This window comes from Acomys minous (assembly GCF_964271855.1).
Source record: "Acomys minous genome assembly, chromosome: 8".
Lineage (NCBI taxonomy): Eukaryota > Metazoa > Chordata > Mammalia > Rodentia > Muridae > Acomys > Acomys minous.
In genome coordinates, this window is record NC_140489.1 from 74,447,165 (window position 1) to 74,467,599 (window position 20,435).

At 39.1% G+C, this 20,435-nt stretch overlaps 1 protein-coding gene across 5 annotated transcripts in view; it reads right to left on the reverse strand.

Annotated features, from left to right (window-relative positions):
* ETV1 (ETS variant transcription factor 1) overlaps positions 1–18,894 on the reverse strand; it is an 85,663-nt gene extending 66,769 nt beyond the window's left edge. Inside the window, exons 1-5 of one of the 5 annotated variants that reach the window (XM_084793769.1) lie at positions 18,776–18,894; positions 17,237–17,368; positions 16,345–16,432; positions 14,895–14,942; positions 4,628–4,681 (exon numbers count right to left, since the gene is read on the reverse strand). In XM_084793769.1, the coding sequence (XP_084649895.1) occupies positions 4,628–4,681; positions 14,895–14,942; positions 16,345–16,432; positions 17,237–17,281 (235 nt within the window). In that variant the 5' untranslated portion in view covers positions 17,282–17,368; positions 18,776–18,894. Of the gene's footprint in view, positions 1–4,627; positions 4,682–14,378; positions 14,686–14,894; positions 14,943–16,344; positions 16,433–16,916; positions 17,077–17,236; positions 17,369–17,496; positions 17,622–17,790; positions 18,245–18,775 lie in introns of those variants that run through there. The other 4 variants (XM_084793768.1, XM_084793770.1, XM_084793767.1 and 1 more) reach the window with 4 other exon arrangements.
* Positions 18,895–20,435: the final 1,541 nt, after the last annotated feature.

Genomic DNA, 20,435 nt, shown 5'->3' on the forward strand with positions numbered 1-20,435 from the left:
GATTATGCATTACCACAACATGCCTAAAATATGAAAAGTGCATTCGTGCAAAACAAATAATGTGTTCAAACTATTTGATTCTTGGAATGAATTATTTGAAATGTTTTAGTGCCCATACTTGCTTCAGAACTTACAATTTCTGAAAAATTAGCCAGTGATAGTATAACATTGGGTTCCAGATTACTCATTCAAATATTTTTGTCAATAAAAATAACAACTATTCAGAAAATATTTTTTAAAGTCCCAAGTGTTATAATTTTATCTCAGTTCACAATTTTTGAAATTCCTATTCTCTCACCTTCTTCTACTTGTAATTAAATATAGCATAGTCCCACGGATGGTCTATAGTGTGCCTAAAGTGTTGAATACAATTGTGCTGTTAATTTGGCTAGCCCTGCTTTTAGCAAAGAAGTAAAGCAATAAAGAAAAAGTCAAAACCATCTTGTTTCAAGGAAGTATGTAACGAAATGCAATTATCTATGGTCATCCTGGGTAAATGTAGAAGTGACAGGCCACGTGGGGGAGTGCGCAGTCTCTTCCTATTTCTTCTGTCCCACTAAACATCTCCAGACAGAAAAGAATCAAACGTCTACAAAAGTGCTTCAGATACCATGTGACCTCTTCATTCTCCTTTGGTAGGCACTTTATGAAGAGATCCTTCCTTCACTGTATGTCAAGATACTCTACTGCTCTCTTCAAGTCATTCTTTTACTTTCTCCTTAATAGCAAGTGAAATTAGCTGGACAGTGTCAGCTGAGCAACCAGTTTGTTATGTCAGTTAAAACTTGAGATAAACTATATCTTACCTTGAGTTTTATTAGGTGATTTTAGACTTATGTTTACCCTTTGTTTATAGGTTCCTTTTATAAAGATGTTTCATTTATGAGTCTCAAGGTCTGATCAACCTGTCATTATTTGCTGGTTAAAGTAAAACTAAGATGATTGGGATAGCTCTCTTACTTACTGTGCCTCTGTAACACGCCAGGCATGTTGACTCTGACATGGTCCTTATTCTAAGAAGTTCACAGTCTCTGGGCCAAGTGTGGTGGTTCACACCTTTAATGCCAGCAGAGGAATAGAGAGGCAGACAGATCTCTCTGAGTGTAACGATAGCATAGTCTACATACTGAGTTCCTGGCCAGCCCAGGACTCCAGGCTACGTAGTGAAGACCATGTCTCTTTAAAAACTAAACAAAACTGTAAGTCTCTAATTCAACAGCTTTGAGACACACAATGTTGTGGACCAACTCTGTAAGGCAAGAGCAGCATGAAAAAGTCAAGAAAGGCAAACAAAAGGTATTCTGAGCTGAGTAGGAAATAAGACCATAGAAAGCTCTAAAAACCATTTCAAGGAATATGAGGCATAAAAAGTGTGTCATTCATGGAGAGTTGAAAAGTGAAAAAAAGACTAAGGTGTAGAGACAGCTAGAGGGGACAGAGTACCAAAGGCACAAGAGTCAAAAAGTTGAGTTGAAGAGAAGGTCAAGACCTGGGTTATAGAACAATTTTCTGCAGAGCTCAAACATAAGGACTTTGTCCATCAAGAAGTGCAAGGAGAAAATTAACAAAGCCAGGCAACTGTTTGTGGATGCAAAGGGCAGGCAGGAAGGAAAAGGGCTCACAGGCAAGAACACCAACCACAAAACCTATTCTGAAGCTGTGCGTTGGCAGCCGGATGGTGTGAGAACACAGGGGAACAGGGAAGAGGCAGAGGTTGGAAAAGAGATGCTTCTGAGAGGCAGAATGAACAATTTAGTGACTGCAAGTTTTTGCACTGAGCTGAATGTACAGTTTAAATTGGGGATTTTTACCTTGGACAGTGATGTCTTCATTTAGAAGGACAGCGAAACCAAAATGACAGATTTGTTTGCCAATAATCCCAGCATTTGGGATGTGGAGGAAAATTATCAGCACTTCAAGGTCATCCAGGACCATCCAGGACAGTAAGCTTGAAGGCAGCTTGAAATTTTATAAGATTCATCTCAAAAATAAAAATTAAAACACCTGTCGATTTGGAAAACCATTAGTCTTTGTAGTATGAACTGTGTCTAGAGCTTCATGTTGATTTAAACACTGTTTTTCACCAACACATAACAGAAAGTGTATGGTGACACTGGAGGTGCAGCCTTTTGCCAGTTACATAGGGGATCCTCTCCTCGTGAGGTATCAAGAGAGGTTGAGGAGCCAAGACCAGAGCAGAGAGCTGGGTTGGAAATGATGGCATGGTAGATGTGGCTGCTCAGAGCTGTGTGATCAATACAGTAACCAGCACCCTCAAGAGTCTGAGATGAAAGTAACCAAATGTAACCAAAAGTAAAAATTTATTTCTGTGGTCTCACTCACCACATTTCATCAACTTAATGGCTGCATGGTGAGTGGAGTAAGAAGAACCAAAAGAGGGAAAAGAGGAGAAAAAGGCTATCCTGCTGTGACTGAGGGTTTGAGAGATGAAACACTCAAGAATAAAAGCTGGTAAAAATGTCGGGTAAGAAAAACAGGAAAAATTAGTTTGGAGTATTTGGTTTTGTTTGTTTGTTTCTTTGTTTGTTTTAATCCTTACCAATTATTTGGTAATGAGATGATGCAATGAGACTTCATTCATTCACTCAGGAGACAGTTTGAGCTTGTAGGGGAAAAAAAAGTCAAGTTCCTCACAGGAAGGAAAAGGTACCTTTCCCATGCTCTGATCACAGTGTATGCCTTGCATAGATGTCATTAGCCATTGTTCTTATGAGAGTTCTGATGGTCTCTACTCCTTAAGGTTGAAATCTCAGGAATATGTTTCATGAAAGATGTGCAAAATACTTGTACGCAGATAACCAACAGCACATCAAATTCTCATCTCTGAGACAGAACCATGTTTGCCTGGACTGGGGAGACAGAAGCCATTGCACTGTGGGTGTAGGGTTTCAGGGCAAATTGAAAATTCTGAACTGTGTTGATGACAGGCTAGCAATAAAAATGTACTTAATGTCATGAACTCTACACTTAAGCTACTTCAAATGATAGGATTTGCTTTATGTACATTTTCTTTCAATGCCTTTAAAAATCAAAGTGTAATAGGAGGATCTTGAATTCCTTTTGTTTTTTTCTGCAGGTGAAACCTGTCAGCTGCTGGATGAATGGAGCTTCGATCAGTCATTTCACATTTGAAGAAACTGTCGAGGATAACAGTGCAACACCAGCAGTCGGATAAACCAAACTACCCTGAGGTCACGGTTCTATACCTTTTCTTCTTTTGACCTCTTAGCTGGCTTTTGTTCTTGAGAACTCTCTAACTAACTACCCTTTAAGATAAGATAAGAATCACTGGAAACAAACATTTTCAGCAAACGGATGTTACTTGAGGTAATATAGGCACTTTGGGGATCAAGGTCTACAGTATGGGTTTCATGAGGTGTAAGCAAGTAAGAATTTCTTCAAACTGCTGACATGGACTCATCTGATACTATTAGCAGTGAGAATGCACAGAATAGGCTGGAGTTTTAAATGGCACTGAGAATAAACAGTGCGTCAATCAACTTTCATAATATGGCACAATGTTCGCTACTCACAGACAGTTTCACTTCCTACAAGTTTAGTTGTCTGCAGTCAGACACCGGCCAAACAGTAAAAGGAAAGTTCTAGAAATCATTTGTAATTTTAAATAGTTTTAATGATAAAGTTTTGTCATGATTGCTCTCGTTCATTATTATCATTGCTAATCTCTTACTGTGCCTAATTTATAAATTAAGTGTTACTTATTCTTAAATGTATGAACAATTAGAAAGCAGCCTCTAGAGTACAAGATTCAAGAGACATGTGCTCTAGCCACAGAGACATGAGTCCACCAGCTATCTTGGAACATATCCCTGGGGGATGAGGAACAGCTCTGCTTCTCCTTTGGGTTTACTTCATGGGTCAGTAGCTTCGGTTAATGCTAGAATTGCAAAGTATAAATATCAGCAGTAAACCCTGGGGCAACTATGTTTGTGCAGGCAAAATGCTCACTCTGCAATTAAGGGAGGGCAAGTATCCATGAATCACTCTTCCTGCATTCTGACAGGGCCTGGAGCAAGGCTCAGGGATACAGACACAAAAGGGCTGCTGTTAAAAGCCAATGGCTATTGCCGTATTTGCAACTGCAACCTGGAAGCTAAAAACTTCAGGCTAAAAATTAAATAAAGCAGGTGACGGTTTGTGAATATAGAGTAATACAATTAGCCAATGAATGTCCAAGCCAAGAATTTTTTTACAACTTATAGGATAAGTAATTTTGCATGGGTTTTTACTCTGCCTGCCACCAGCATCCAGACTTTTCCTTGTGAACGCACTGGCAAAACTGAAGTAAACACTTGCACATTCGCGTATCACACCCTGTTTGCTCTCCAAGAAAATTCACTAAGTATGGAGAACAGAGCCAGTCTATCAACAATTCAGTTTTCCTTGCCTACCACTGGAAGCTGTGCCCAGATTGGGCAGGGATTTTGCTGATGTCACAACCTGTAAATAAACACACCTCCGGATTGTAAACCAAATACAACACTGGCACAATGCAAAGACACAGGAGAAGTAGAAACCAACTGAAAAGAAAGAACGGAAAAATAAGACAGGCAAAAACATAAAAGATGAGTCATGCTATACTTACAACTTTCAGCCTGATAGTCTGGCACAAACTGCTCATCATTGTCAGGTACCTGAGCTGAAGAAGAAAAAGAAAAATTTTTTTAAAAAATTAAGGGAGGACCTGCCAAGGCAGATGGGCTGAACAAGGCCTGTTTAGATGATTATTTGCCAATAACCTTCTATGTAAAACAGGAATGCATAGGAGAGGAAGCTGAAAGGTCCACTAGTACACTGGAACAATGTAAGCATGCCAAAAATATAATGGTAGCAGGTGTAGTCCCTCTAAGTTTCACCTGGCAGAAAGCAAGTGAAGAGATGGAGAATAAAAGATACAGGATTCCTATATCATGTACAGAGATGTACTTTGCAGTTGTGCTAGAAGCATTTCAATTCACCACTGCTTGTGCTTACACGGTCCATCTCAGTGAACTACAGGGATTTTTCCAAGTCATATATGCAGCTAGCACACAAATCCCTTCTCATTGTTTAGAAATGACTTCTTTTGGTATGCTTCACCTCCTGCAAATCAGACTACCATAATTAAAAACATTTGCCCTAAAGTTCTTCAAAGCAAGCTGTAAAGCTTTAAAAAAAAATGCAAGAACGCAAGGACTGTCATAGACTTGGGCCACATGCAGCAAAGCAATGTATTTTAACAATTGTATTAGTAATAATAATAGTAAATATAACAAACAATAAAACAAATGTTTTTTATGCACAATATTTTCCTGGCTACTAGTTAGCACTAAAGAAAGGATTCCCACCATTTGTCAGCCCTAAGGTTAAGTGGCTTCTTGTTTTATTAAAGGAAAAGGAAGAACTAAAGAATTGGGAGAACTTAATGCATTTACTTGGTTGCAGTTAAAGCACAAGCCCGGTCTTTCACCTTGAAATGTTTATTACCTTTGATGTGAACACGGAAATAACCTATTCCAATCCTGTAAGATATCACCGAGTATTCAAACACACAGATATGCATACCTGTTCTATAAACAAACTACACAATACAGAAATCAGGTTACAACATACAATGAACTGTCATCAGTATCAGCTTTCAATGTGATCTCATTAGCTAGTATTACTTTCCTAATATTGTATAATACTGTAAATTTCTATCCAATCAAGTCATATTAAAAGAGATGTCAATCATTTTTTTTTTTTGGAATGAACTTATTCTGTGTGGGGAATGTTAATTAAAATGCTCAGTCTTAGCCAGGCATCTAATTCCAGCATTTGGAAGGCTGAGGTTCACCAACAGTCTGAGGCTGGTATGAGATACACAGTGAACTCCAGGCCAGCCCAGGCTACAGTTGGAGACTCTGTCTCAAAAATCAAATAATAATAATAACAAAAAGAGCTGTAGTATGTTGAAGTATTTTAGGCTAATAAGCCAGTTAATTAAAAACCATACAATTATGGAGTTTCATATGACAAAATTCCACATCATATGAAGGAAAAAAAAAAAGGAAGACAGTCTCAATAGTTTTTTCCATATTTATCTGATAGCATTCTTTGTAAATGGAAATATTTTGATGAATAAAGCATGTTACCTTAGCCAAGAATATAACTGTCCCAGGATAGCCTTGCCCAGTATTGTTCTGTATATATCACATAGTTGCTTGCTAACAGTCTCCCTTCATACCAGTACTTAATTTTCTTGAAGACAGACCATCCCCTACTACCAGATACAAATTGACCAACAATAATTCCACGTCATAACTGGTACCTGCTTGATCAGCAAGCTTTTCACCAGTATTTGATGTTATGTATAACAATGTTCAAGTTGGAAAATTCTGCTTTCAATGTGATGACTTGCCACATACAGGTAAGTTCTTTAATTTCTTTAAATGTCATTTGCCACTCAACTCCCGCACTCAACTTAACATAATAATATAAGGGGTTTTTTGAAACCAATAAATCGAGTAGTTTAAGCACGATCCCAGACACTTAGATATTAGGTACTTTCTTCTTTCCAACCTTCTACTACGCCCCTTTTCCTAAAAGTCACATTCACAAATGCACTTCAAACACTATTATGGCCAGCTTACTGTTTTTATATTATTACTTCTAACAAGCATGACTGGACGAGGCAGGCAGTTGTTGCACACACTTTTATTGCTAGAAAAATAATCCTAGCAAGCATGAGTCAGAGGTAGGTGAAGTTTGAGGCCAGGCTGCTCTAGAGAGCCAGTTACAGGACAGCTAGAGCTATGCAGAAAGCCCTGTATCAAAACAAACAAACAAACACAGGACTGACATCAGAATAAAAGGATGTACTGGCATTCTTTTAGCTATTTACAATGTATTTTTGCTACTGACAGCATAGGTTTTGGTATTGGGGTTGGCTTGACCTTCTGCTCAGAATGATGAATTACACATGGGCAAAATGTACTTTATAATGTGCTTTTATATCTACATTAATTGAAAATGCCTTAATACATACACTTTAATAAATATTTAATAATAGCAAGCAAATAATTAAATCCTGAACTTTAAAAAAGTATATCTATGATTTAGTTTTCCTTCTAAATTAAGAGCTAAACAGATACAGGGCAGTTGTGATAGCACATACTTTTAGTCCCAGGGTGTCAGAGGCAGAGGCAGGTAGATTTCTGAGTTTGAGACCATATTGGTCTACAGAGTGAATTCCAGGACATCTAGACATCTACAGATATGGATACACACACACACCTTCAAATAATCATATAGATATACATACATATATATGTATGTATGTGTGTATATATGTACAAAATACATATATATGTATACTCATGTGAATGCGTATGTGTCTCTTTAAGATGCAAAAACAGCCAACATTTGGGCCTAGAGAGTTGGTACAGGGGTTAAAATCACATGATATTGTTGCAAAGGACCCTGGTTTGATCCCTAGCACCCACAAGGAGGCTCACCACGTCCTTAAGCACCAGCATGTGTGGTGCACAGACACACATGAAAGCAAAGCACTCATACAACATAAAATAATAAAAACAAATCTAAGAAATGAATTTTTAAAAAGCTAACATTTGGAGCTGTACAGATGGCTTCATGGTTAAAACCATTTACTGTTCTTCTAGAAGACCTAGGTTCAATTCCCAGCACCCCACATATTGGCTCACACTATCTATAATTTCAGTTCCAGAGTATCTGATATCTGAGGGAACTAGGTACACACATGGTACACAGATATGCATGCAGCCAAAGTACCCATACACATACAACAATAAAATGGTTTTAGATTTAAAGTCAACCTTCATTGCAGTTTGGCGGCACAATGCAGACAAATAAAATATCATTTATAATAATCTAATAAAAATTTAATGCTTGGGTATGGGGATGGTTAAAAATAGGTAGTAAGTTATTAGCAACTTTATATGCTAGTACAGATATGTTCTTGGCCAGACTTTTCTTTCATTTCATATGACAGAGTTGTAGCTCTTTAGAAGACATCACCACACGAGTAGCAGCAAGGAAGGCCCCAGTGGGTGTGTGCTCTGTGCCGAGTGTTGGCATACATGTAGGGCAAGGGGTAATGGTTAAGGGGCAGAAAAATCTAGAAGGTATATCTTACAAGAACAGAGAAAATAGCTCCATACTAACAATTTGTAAAGAGAGTAAGGATGAAGAATGCTATTTCTGTTCTAACTCCTTAACATACTGAATAAGTACTTCACACGTATGCTTGAACATATTACAGAATTTTAACAAAAAACATATGACTCACATTTTCACAGAAGCTAATCTTAAGAAACTGAAGAGACTGAACAAAGCAGCATGCCACTTAAATAGACAAAGGCTCAAGTCCACCCCTAACTTCAAGTCAGAGGGAAAGGAAAGAAAGCATTTAACTAAAAACACACGTTGGCTTTGGGCAAGGAAAACAGGACACTGTATCAGCACACTTGTATCGTACATTTTCTACTTTTTTCTTTACCTCACAATTATTCTGTGAAGACGTAATCTATAGCTGCTTGAAATATTGTTGCAAGCCATACTGAACCCAAAGTTAAAGATTAATAATACAAGCCAAACTAAAAAATATTTTTTAATGTTTTTAATTGCATTACTGCCTACTCTAAGCTGTGCTTCAAGTGATCATCTTTGGGAAATGAAAATGTCTCTCTACACAATGTAATTCAAGAGGAAGAAGAGGAAGAATGTACCAAAGACCAATAAGTGGCTCTCACGAAGAGCAAGCATGTAAATTCTACTGGTAATAGCTGAAGCAACGCTATCAGTTCACTTCAGGCTAATAGGGCAGTTGCCATTGCGTCTCCGAAGCTTTACTTTAAAGGATAGTGTCTGCACTCTCGGCCAGTGGCTTTATCTAGCTTACTCTCTGAAGCTGTTCTCTAACACTCTTTCTTGATACAACAGAGCAGCACTGTGGGAAAGAAACTTATAAAAGTATTAATTGCAACCAAAATGTCACAGAACCAATGCCCCACGTTTAAACTTCAATATCTGTTCTTAAACAACAGTGCCTTGGTGAACAGCAGTTTTAAATACAGCTTGCTTTTACTTTATGCCCATTTTCAACTTTTAAATATAATAACATTCATTGCTTAAGAAATGATGAACGTTTAACACTTTTTCAAATTCAGCTGCAGGCAAATAAAAACCCTCTCATTCCTACAATCTCACTGTCTGTTGGGTTTTCTCTTAAAGCCAGAGGGATGCAGGGGGAGGAGTGGGAAAATTACAAATGAAACAAATGTCAAGTATTAAAGGGGTTAATATTTAATTAAAACCAGTTCTATCCACTGTAACAATGACCTGGAGCCAAACAAGGCGGAAGATGTATGACTCATTCTTTCTGCCCGTGAATGAGACAGCTGATCTCCTCAGCCATTTCCTCAAGACAAGCAGGCAGAACTGGATTTCTGCCTCCATTCACAAAAACTCAGTCCAGCATGCACCATGAGGCCCAACCACAATCTTTTCATGTCACACCCTTCCAGAGAACTAAAGCAAGTAAGCTGAACTTGCAGAGTAAACACACCAGTTTTATTGCTCTGTCTCAAACAGATCAATTCAGAAACACATTAAAATAAATGACACATCGGGGCAGGAAAGAGTTGTGTACACACATATTTAATCCATCACATTTTAAAGGGTACCTTGTTCCAAAAACAGAAGATCTAAAAAACTTAGGGAAGAAAGTGGAGAATAAAAAAAAGTGTATGAAAAGAGAAAAGAAAGAAAGGAAAGGAAGGGGGGGTGGGAGAAAGTAGGGCCACCAAATGGGCTCCGGTGTACCTAAGTGATAGAGCCCTTGCTGAGCATGTGGGAGTCCTGAATTTTATTCCAAGCAACAAAAAATACTAGTAATAAAACAAATGAAAGGCCTTTTTGCTTGTCTACCATTCAAATTTTTAGTCATAAGAATATAGCAGATTATGGCTGAGGTTCGAAGCATTCGAATCAAAGGATAGAAACAAATTTACCTGAGGAAATGTAAATTTTATTTTAAGTAAAACATGAAGAAAATCAACATTTACACTGTGGTGCCCCCTTCTAATCCTAAAATGAGGGTGCAGTCTATGGAACAAAAAGTGCTGAGTTCGCTAAGCCTAGCTTCATACCACATCCGATTTTAACATTAAAATGATTGCAAGGTAAAAGCATTAATTAGTGCAGAAATACAAACATATTTAAGGAGAAAGGAAAGGGGGACTTGCCTAGATAGAAAGGCCTTTAATGTCTGACACACTCTTTGTACATATATGCGGTAAAAGCAGGAAAACAGGAAGGTCCCAAATCAGCTTCAATTTCTAACTAAACTGACCTGCGGTGCCTTGGAAACTTAACACGAAGCCCAGAGCCAGCCAGGCACACTTTGCAGCCATTTTTTTTTTTCTCTAGTACTACAGAGGTCTGACTCTGTCATTATGCATATTATTTTTAGTTACAAAACTGTGCATAAATCAAAGAAATAAAGTTGCAGTATAACATGCAAGATATTACACATTTTCTGTAACTCAACTGGAAAAGTTCAGCAACACGGCACCGACACGCATCAGCACTTTCTGAAAAACTATAGTATGGCCACCAAACCCAATTTTTCCCTTTAAATTTTTTTTCTTTTGTAAGTAGAACATAGATGAGCCACGTTTAGATTCTTCCAACTATTATTTAGGTGTAAAGAACATTTGTTTTATCTTCGACCTGTACTCCAAAAAAGAGTCCTTTCACATCTTACACAGCTTTATGGTACAACAACAACAAAAAACGAGGATAGCAGTAGGCACTCCACCCTCCCAACCCCCATACACACACACACATGTACACACACACCCGCATGCACACACAAACACACACACACAGAGAAAGGGAGAGAGAGAGCGTGCAAGAAGTATCTCCCACCTAATTATAATAACATATATGTACTTCCTTAATCCTGACTTATCAGATCCTGTTTTATATAACCACATACAATACTATAGTTTTAAAAACTGCACCAAATAAGAAAAAAAAAAAAAAAAGAGCCCATCCAACATCAATGTTGTGTTCTATTTTGGTGACGGAGGGGCTAGGGTATTCGAACAATAAAAGAGTGTCTCATGAATATTGTGTGGAATAGAGAAGGCCACATGGAAAGCAGACCAACAGCTCACATTCCAAGCAACTATCATGAAATAGAATGTAGCCGTACATTTTGTATTATAAGTAAACTGAGGGAAATGTAGTGCCATTTCTGTTTCTAGGCCAACAGGATCATTATTCGATGACTTCATAGGACCCAAAGGCAGTCTCCTTATTTGAAAGAGATAATAGTGATGTTTGAAGTGGAACTCTGTTCTTGGTGTTGAGACTCTGAAGGTGTAGCTGTGCGTGCACCCTGAAACGTAACTTCACTGTGTCACTGAAAGCGTTCTACGCTGCTGGGGGTGAATCACCACTGGGGACTTTCTCCTCAAGCTCATTCATAATAGAGGATCTCAAGACACCGAGACCTCAGCAAAGTAAGACATGAGATATACGCTGAAATACCGTATTTTCCTGTAAGTTGTAGTAATAGATGAGCATTGGTAGGATGCGTTTAGAAAAATGCAATGCTTTCTTGACTTAGTTTCTATGTCTGCCATCCCCCTCTCTTACACACACACACACACACACACACACACACACACACACACAAATACGCACAAGAAGTTTCGGCCACCACTTACTATAGCTTTCAAAGCAAGTTAAGAACCAAAAGTAGGAGTGACATTTGAAAAGTTATTTCAAGGGATCAAATCATTCCAATTGCCCGTCAGTAGCAATCTAATGCTGCAAAGAATTGAGAATCAATAAAGAATTGCCCATAGTGAAGTTCAATATGAAGTAGCTATGGTAACATTTAACACACTAAGCATAGTCTCTAGTCCTTTTATCCGGTACTGTGGTCACTGAAAACACTAGCTTTATAGTTTTCCACAAAATGCGGTGGTTTTAAGTTGTATTATATTTTAAATTGAAGCATTAGTGCTTGGAAAAATGTGTCTAATGTGAGGTTACATTCTGTAAACATATTCTAGATCTCTGCATGGAGATAAAGCTGCAGGGAAGAATGCAATTATATTTTTAGAGAGGACTTTAGTGGATAGATATAGGAACTCTGTCCTTACCCTCCAATAGTCCTGCCTTATCGCCCTCAACTGCCCTTTGGAGATAAAACATATTTCATGATTCATGATAATTTACTTATAGCTAATCAATATGTTATGATTTATAAAAATTCTTATTGGAAAAACAAAAATTCTAAGACTCATCATTTCTCTTTAGAGACTTCAGGGTAAATTTTTACAAGTGATTATCACATGACACATTGTAGCAAACTTGATTCTTATGTCTAAAAAGGTTTGTAGACCTGTTTGGCTTCCCAGAGGGAGTTTAACACATGGGAGAAACTTGGTTAATTGTCAGTGATCTCTATTTAAAAGACCAAATTGCCTTAAAATCACGTTTATTTTCTTTACTATAGAACATTAAGAAAAGAAATATGTAACAATTTAGAGTTTGCTACTTTAGTAAACCACTCATTTTTGCATGTCCAGAAGAACACAAATTAAAAAAAAAAAGTAGCAACAAATTAGTATAATTTTGGAACCCTCTTAGCTAATATTGTTCAAGTCATAGGATTAACCATATTAAAATACATGTGCACAATAATTATTTTTAATGGCTAAGGACCTGAGCTAAATATCTAGATTATTAACATTCAAAAAACCCTCCTTACTATTATATTTTTTAAATTACTTTAATAAATTTTACTTACCACATAACTATATAACTATATAAATTAATGTAACACTTCAAAAATGTTTATATTATTCTAAAATGCATTTTTCAAACATTAGTACACATGGGTATTCAATAAAAAAAGACCTCAAGATTAGTTCCTGAATTTAATTAAGCTTATGAATTCTTTCTAAGTAAAAGCATGTTCCTCCAAATGCATTAGTCCTTATCTAGGTTTACTTTATATAATGATAAGCCTTCAGTGTTGATTTGCAGGTAATGAAGAGATAAGAATATTCCATACTGTTTTAAAAGATAAACTCAAACTCAGATAAATTACACAACTCTCCTATCTGAGCTATAAGACACAAATAAATCAAGTGAAAGGTAAAAATATAAAAGAAAAATTGTTCTGAAATGATAAAAGCCTGCCACAGATCTACATTTTAAAATTCCAGAAACAGCTGCTATGCACATTCAAACTCAGCCAGCAGTGCACTGACTTGGATTCAGTTTTCAGATTTAAACATCTTTAAGACCCAATAAGCCTTCCACAGCAGTTAAGTGAGTATGGAAACTTATTTTGGATAAGCGAGTAAATTCTTGAATAAACAAAATGCTACAGAACCTTCAATAGATAACAGTTAAGGCAGGAGCCTCCGAAAATTTTTTTGAGAAAGTCATTTGAATATATGCCTTATGCTACAATACTACGTAATCTATTGCAGTTGAGTTTCACTTAGAGACAAGCAAAAATGACCTTAATTTTAAAGAAAACTTTCACTAATACTTACCATTCATTAACATATAAATGCAATCCCTCTTTCAAAGGATAATTAAGAGCTATTACACTTAAATGATTTTCTGAATCATTTAGGATTGTAAAAGCCTTTTGAAGAAGTAGAATTATCAGCAAGACAAAGAAACTTGTTTACACGCTAAAAGCAACTTGAACAACTGCAAACAAAACCCTGGCTAAAAACTCTTTCGTCTATCTCAGAGCAAGTACCAAAGCCCTGGGTTCCACTAGGAGACCCTCCCTTTCCTTTGAACCATTTTGAAAATCTAGTGCCAGAATTAGGTCCCCACAGAAAGCAAGTACGGAAATAACAAAACATTAAATGTTTAAATATCAGCAACTTTCTTATTCTCCCTACACACACACACACACACACACACACACACACTCACTCACTCACTCATAACATTTCACAATTCCAAGAGAAAAATTTAAAATTGTAGACACCAACAAAAGCTTTCTATATCTGAACATATGTCAAGCTTTACTGAAGCCACATTTCATTGTTCCTATAAACAAAGTTGCACACAATAAAAGATATAATAGGTTGCCGCATGAAATTTAAAAAAAGAAAACAAAATGCCATTAAATGTCTCCATATCAAATCCTAATAAAAGTGACAAGTCATAAAAAAAATCAAACTTCAACAAACATTACATTTATAACACATAAAATATTTTTTAAATCTTCAAATCCCCCTAAAAGATTTATCGTAAACCAACAGATTTCTTAGCTGTGGCATACACACCTAAAGTTCTGTGTTGTGAGCAAGGAGGAAAGAAGACACCTGCACTTAAATCTTGAAGCATCCCGTCCTGATGAGCCCAGAGAAACTAATTTCTGCCATCAGAAAAGTCCTTCACCAGAGCACCAAACAATCATATGCTCTGCTCTGAGGGAAACAGCAAGCCAGCCAGTTCTGGCTTGAGGTCTCTCGAGGTACAATAATATAAACCTGATCAATTGCAATTAAAATCTGAACAGAGGCTTAGAACCTGAAGTCTTGGTGCATTAGTTCTTGCCAAAAGCAGATGTGCTTGTGAGCTGGAAGCAATTTCTCCTGGTAATTTGTGATGACACAGGGTAGAGCAGCCCCAGAGTCCCCGAAGACAAACTCATCAGAGGTTCTAATGTATGCATGACACATGAGGTGGCTCTTTCAGAGCTCAATTAATTGGGTTGAACGTGTAAGACAGCAAGTTCGGGACTCCCTCCACCCACTTCCAGAGTTGCTTTTCCCCTTTAAAGCCATTTTCCCCCTTACCTTCAGCAAGCCATGTTTCTTGTAACTGACTCAGATCTTGAAAGAGTTCTGAAAAGCAAGTCAAAGACACAAACATAAGACTCAACAGTCTGCAATCTTCAGTAAATGAAAATGTTGGCCATGATGCTAGCATTCAATATGATTTTTAATTTAGGGAGCATCAACTGAACATAGAAATCATATCTCAAGTATTTCAATAACCCTGCTTATTTGTGACATCAGTTCAAGTGACACTTTAAAAGATTTCTTTAGGCAACTAAATAATATCACTTATCCTCTTTTATCTTTTTATCTTTTTCAATAAACAATTAAGAAGTAAGCACAGAAATAACAAGACAAAAAAAAAACCCAAAACCAAAACAAAACACACACACACACACACACACACACACACACACACACACACACACACACATTGAAATTCACCAAGACGCTGAAGTAAAGATGATCCATGTACAGAAACCTTTCCTAAGCACATTTATCTCTTACTAAACTAGTAGCAGGGTACAGATTAGAAAGACAGAACATTTACAATTTTATAAATAAAATGCCAACAGAAATTGAGTTAGCTTCCAAGTTACATTTTCTGTCCAAATAGCTCAACAGTAACAGAGGCAACTTCTAATATAAGCATTTTTAAAAATATTTTTTTTCTACATTAGCAGATTTATAAAAATCAAAGGCAGACAGTGACCTGGCTTCTGTTGATTATCAATTCCAAATTGTATTCTGGCATTTGGGGAGGAGAAAGGAAGATATCTAATACGAATGAAAATGCAATGAAGTTTCAGAATTCAGTCCACTTAATTTAAATTCAAAGTGAACTTTGGTAATTAAGTGTAGGTTTTTCAGTCCATTATGAATGTTCCCACGGGGCTGAAATAATTCATAATATATTGCCCTCCCACCAAAAGTTTATAGGAAGAACCTACAGCTTAATTCACCACATCATATAAGCATTCATTAAGCCTTTAGTTTGATATAGTGACCATGCTAAGGCGTGCTAAGAAGATGTCATGACTTCCCAATGCAGTTATCAAACTCACTCATAAAATTTCAACAAAAGTATATGGCTTTATTTATATTGTTTAACTTGTAATTAAGTTGAAATAAAAACATAAGCAGCATGCATAGCTGTTTACTTTGTCCCAGTGTGTTACAGTCTGAACTTGTTATTGTAGTATAGGGAATTGGTTAGATGCCATATGGACAAGAATAAACACAAACTAATGTTTAAAATAAGAAGGTCACTGGTAGGTGTTTATTTCCTTCTTTCATTAGTTTTGTGACAAGACCAGAAAATAGTCTCCAAACTCACTATGTGAATGGTCGCATGTAAAGTCCATGTTTCAATGTCTATTAGCTTTTAGATGCGATTGGGTTGTGACCCTTCTTTGGAAGGTAGAGAGTATAGGTAAAGAGAGGGGTTCAACTCAGAACCAGACCTCACCTTCTGAGTCATGAGCCAGATCTCTGTTAATGAATTTTCTTTTCCTGACATTTGTTGGTTTCTCGTTACAATTTCTCCCACGCTGACTCTACAAAGGGAAAGATAAAATTCTTTAAAAAAATAATATAAATCTCAGATGTCACACATTTTTTAAAAATCATGCATACATAACATAAGCCTACTGGATTCTTTGAGTAGAAAAAAAAAAAAAAACCCCAAGGGTTCATAGGAGAACTCCAATATGTATTGTCTGACTTTGACAGTGAAAGCTGAGGCTGGGAGCTCAACAGCAAGGGAGAGTTGCTTCCCAAAGCATATCCCAACACTCCTGTTTACCCTCATCATAGTTACAAGTAATCTCAGCATCAAAACATTAAGCTAAAACACTTAATATCTTTTTACTGAATCAACTCAAGATTAAAAAGGTGAGTTCCATCGTCTCTCAGGCAGCACCCCCACCCTCAGAAAGAGCAGCCAAAGGACGGGAAAACTGGTAAAAGTGAGAAGATGAGGGGGGAAGCAAACCCCCAAGACACCCCATGTAAACAAAAAGTGCCAGCATTTGTCTCAACTTCGTTCTTTCCAATGTGGCAGACAAACCCAGCCACAAACTTTGAGTGCAACTGCTGCTGCCCTCGGTCTTCTCGTCGACTCATCGTGGGCACATTGACGAGAAGGGGTCTTAAAACAAAACTATGCCTTATCCGAATCACTCAAAGGTAAGCTCATTTTGTAGTTGGGGCGTCTAGAAGCAGAGTCGCCCTACAGTGGCAACAAAGCAGATAAAGTGTCTGCAGTCCCAACCCCCTGCCCCCTCCCTTCTCATCTCTTCGCCCTCCCCACCCCGTCCGAGTCAAGTTTATAAACAGCAACTTTCGAACTGATCACTCACGTTGGTGACCACGTAAGGCACTTGCTGGTCATAAAATCCATCCATTCTGCTCCTCTTCGCAAATATTAGCTCAGTGTTTTATATTTTGAGCATTTAGCTGGAGATTTCCTCGGGATCTGGACTTCTATCAACCTAGAGGGGAACAAGATGGCTTTTAGGCTTTAAAAAAAATCATGAATGAAGCTCTGGCATTTGCATAGCTAATTATCCTTGATAGTCCCATTCACAAAAATAACCCTCCCTTTCACCGCCTTCTTCACCTGGATCCAAAGAGAGCCAAGAGAGTTCACAATTTACATATTTTCGGTCCTATCAAAAATCCTAAAAAGAGGAAATGTATTTATTTACACCCTGGATGTTCCCTGCTCGGTCAGTGTATCCCAGGCAGCTCTGATTCGCAAACGTGTGCAAAACTAGCAATGGCGATCAACGAGACTTGCTTTTCACCTAACGGGACTAAAGAGACGGAGACACCTCTTTCATAAGAATAGTTTTTGCAACCCACGACCATGCAATTATCTGGAGAGACATAAAAAGTTGTTGGAAAGACCCACCTGAAGGCCACGCTAGGCGAACGGCTGCAAAAAATTCCCTCCAAATTTAATAAAAACATTAATTATTGCCCAGCACTTCCCCTTGGAAGCTGAAAGCGCCTCTGACAGAGCTGAATTCGGTGGTTTTTCCTCTACTTCTCCTCCAGGGGCCTCCAATCCAAACTGATGGATCGCTGCCTCCCATTGGCTCCACGTCTCTTTCACAAGATCAGATTTCGGGCTGTCAATCAGGCGGCTTTCAGCCCCTTCCCTGGGTTCTGCTGCGCCCCTCTGCCAACGCGACCACTCTACGGGAAATCGCAGGGTCGGCACCCAGGAAAAGGCAACAAGAAAACCTACTTCCTTCCTTACTCGCTGTTTTTGTTAAGCCGGCCGGGGGAGGGGGCGGTGTGGATACTGAAACCTAGTTTTTGGAGTCAACCAGTTCTCCTGCCTAGCGTTGTTTGGTCCATTATTAGTCAGATGTCCTTAAAACACTGTCTGGAGGTTCAGATACACAACCACAAAACGAGTGTCCCCAATCCCTTTTCTCTACATCTGACCCCGAGTCCACCCACCGCGAGCTCCAGCCTAGCTCCGCAGCAGCTTTCGGCCCAATCTATTTTTTTCATTTTACAACACTAACTTATAGTGCTTATTGGATTTAACACCACCACCACCAACAACAACAACAACAAAAAATCCTCAACTAAAACGATCTCCTTTCGTCCGTGGGACTTGAAAATACTATGTGGAAAGCAAGCGGGAGAAGCTGCTTCGTGAGAGAGGTGGCGCTGGAAGAGAGGATCCGGTGGCATACAGAGCAGTGTAGGCGAAGAAAGTATAAAAATCAGATTCACCCCGGCAAGTGTTGAGGGAAAAGAAAGCTCTTGAGGACCACAGAGGGGTGGGGGAAGACTTGGTCCCTCAGATGCCCCCCACCCACCCAACCCTCCGTTTCCGGGGCTTTTGTTATGTATACAGAGAGGCGGAGGGTGTCACTTACTGTACTTGAGAATTTCACTTCCTCCTCTGTGGATTGAGGGGGAAGAGCCGGGAGGGCTCGGGTTACAAGGACAATGATGGGACATTTGGAAGAGAGAACCTTTCTTAAACTGCCTGCCCAGGGCGCTTAGATCAGAAGTCCCATTCGCAGCCGCAGTCCCAACCAGGATAGGAGGCCAGGGAGAAGGGGGCCAGGGACTTCACGGCTCTGAAAGTCACTTGAGACCCTGGCAGAGACCACGGCTGGTGACTAAAGGACTTTTCCAACAGCTGTTTCACCCCTTGAACAGCGTGCTGCGCTTCTCGATCGTATTTGAAAGTTTCTTTCCTTAAATGGAACATGGTGGAGACATAAAAATGGGAGCGTGCGCTTCTGGCACTCCAAAACCCGCCGATGAAGAGCGTGGTCTATGACAAAAACACTCTGCGCTTCACCATGGAGAAAGTGTAGTCTTCGAGGGGACACACAATGCTTGTTGCGAGACAAATCAGTGAACCGCGCGTGTCCCCTTTGAGTGAGAACAGCATCAAAGCCTGGGCAAGGAGTGCGGTCCGGGTGCCACAAGGCTGGAGTCGGGAAGCTTTGGAGTGCTTTGTGAGGGTGCAGCCAGAACAGGGGACAATAGCGGGGATACCCTGCCGCTCTGCAAAACCAGGAAAGCCGGCAACAGTATCCAAAGCCCTCCTCTGAGGCTAGGGCCAGACAGGTATCCAGAGCAACCGGGAGAGGGCGGAGCTTCTCGAAAGGCCCCGCGAGCCTGTCCCCTAAGCCAATGAGAAACCGTAGATTTCCAGTCCATTGTTGTTTACTGCTGACCCTGCAGCGCTCCGCCAGCGGATTGGCTGCTTTAGAGCAGGGGGCGTTGCCCGTGATATCCCCTCCCCCGCCATCCACCTTTCTGCTCCATTCACAAAATCCCAAGCTCTCTGGGTCACGTGGTTGGGGGCGTAGCGGGACAAGGGAAAAGACGCAGACACAACAAAGGCCCAAGTTCCCCAAGCACAAAAGTTTTTTTGTTTGTTGTGTTGTGTGGTTTTTTTTTTTCTTTTTCTACCTCTCCTATGCACTCTTGATACCAAAGACAGTGGACGAGGAAGTACCATTTGGTCTAAGGACAGTAGAAGACAGCGATAGGAAGTAAGCTTAGGTTAAAGGACCGCTCAGGCGGTATAATTTCAGGGTGCCCCGCTTAAGAGAAAAGCCTGCTAAAGAAGAGGGAACTGAGAGTGGGGAGGAAGCTTCTTTAAAAAAGACTAGTAACTTTTTCTTGCTCTTCAGCAAGCTGCATCACTGTAAAAAGTATCCAGCGGTCTCCTCCAATGTACTGCAGTTTCCATTTGTACCTTTGAGTCTTCTCGGTGTCGTTTCCTTTTAGTGCAAGTTTTTAACTGGTTGGCAGGCAGCTTTCGGAAGTCCAGCAGCCCTACACAAGTCCTTCCTTTCTTAGGACAGCCCATCTTACTGCAGAAGCTCCATATTCCCTCTCCTTAGAAGGGCCCCTACCTGTTAACTATAGGACTCTCACGATAATAGAAAGAGAAGTTCCTATGTGACTAAGCGGCCATTCTCTCTACAGCTCCTCTGTAACAGCCTGATACGTTAAGTAAGTGAGTTTTGCAAGCAAGCGTTTGAAGCCCCTTCTCTCTGCCACTTTCTCTTT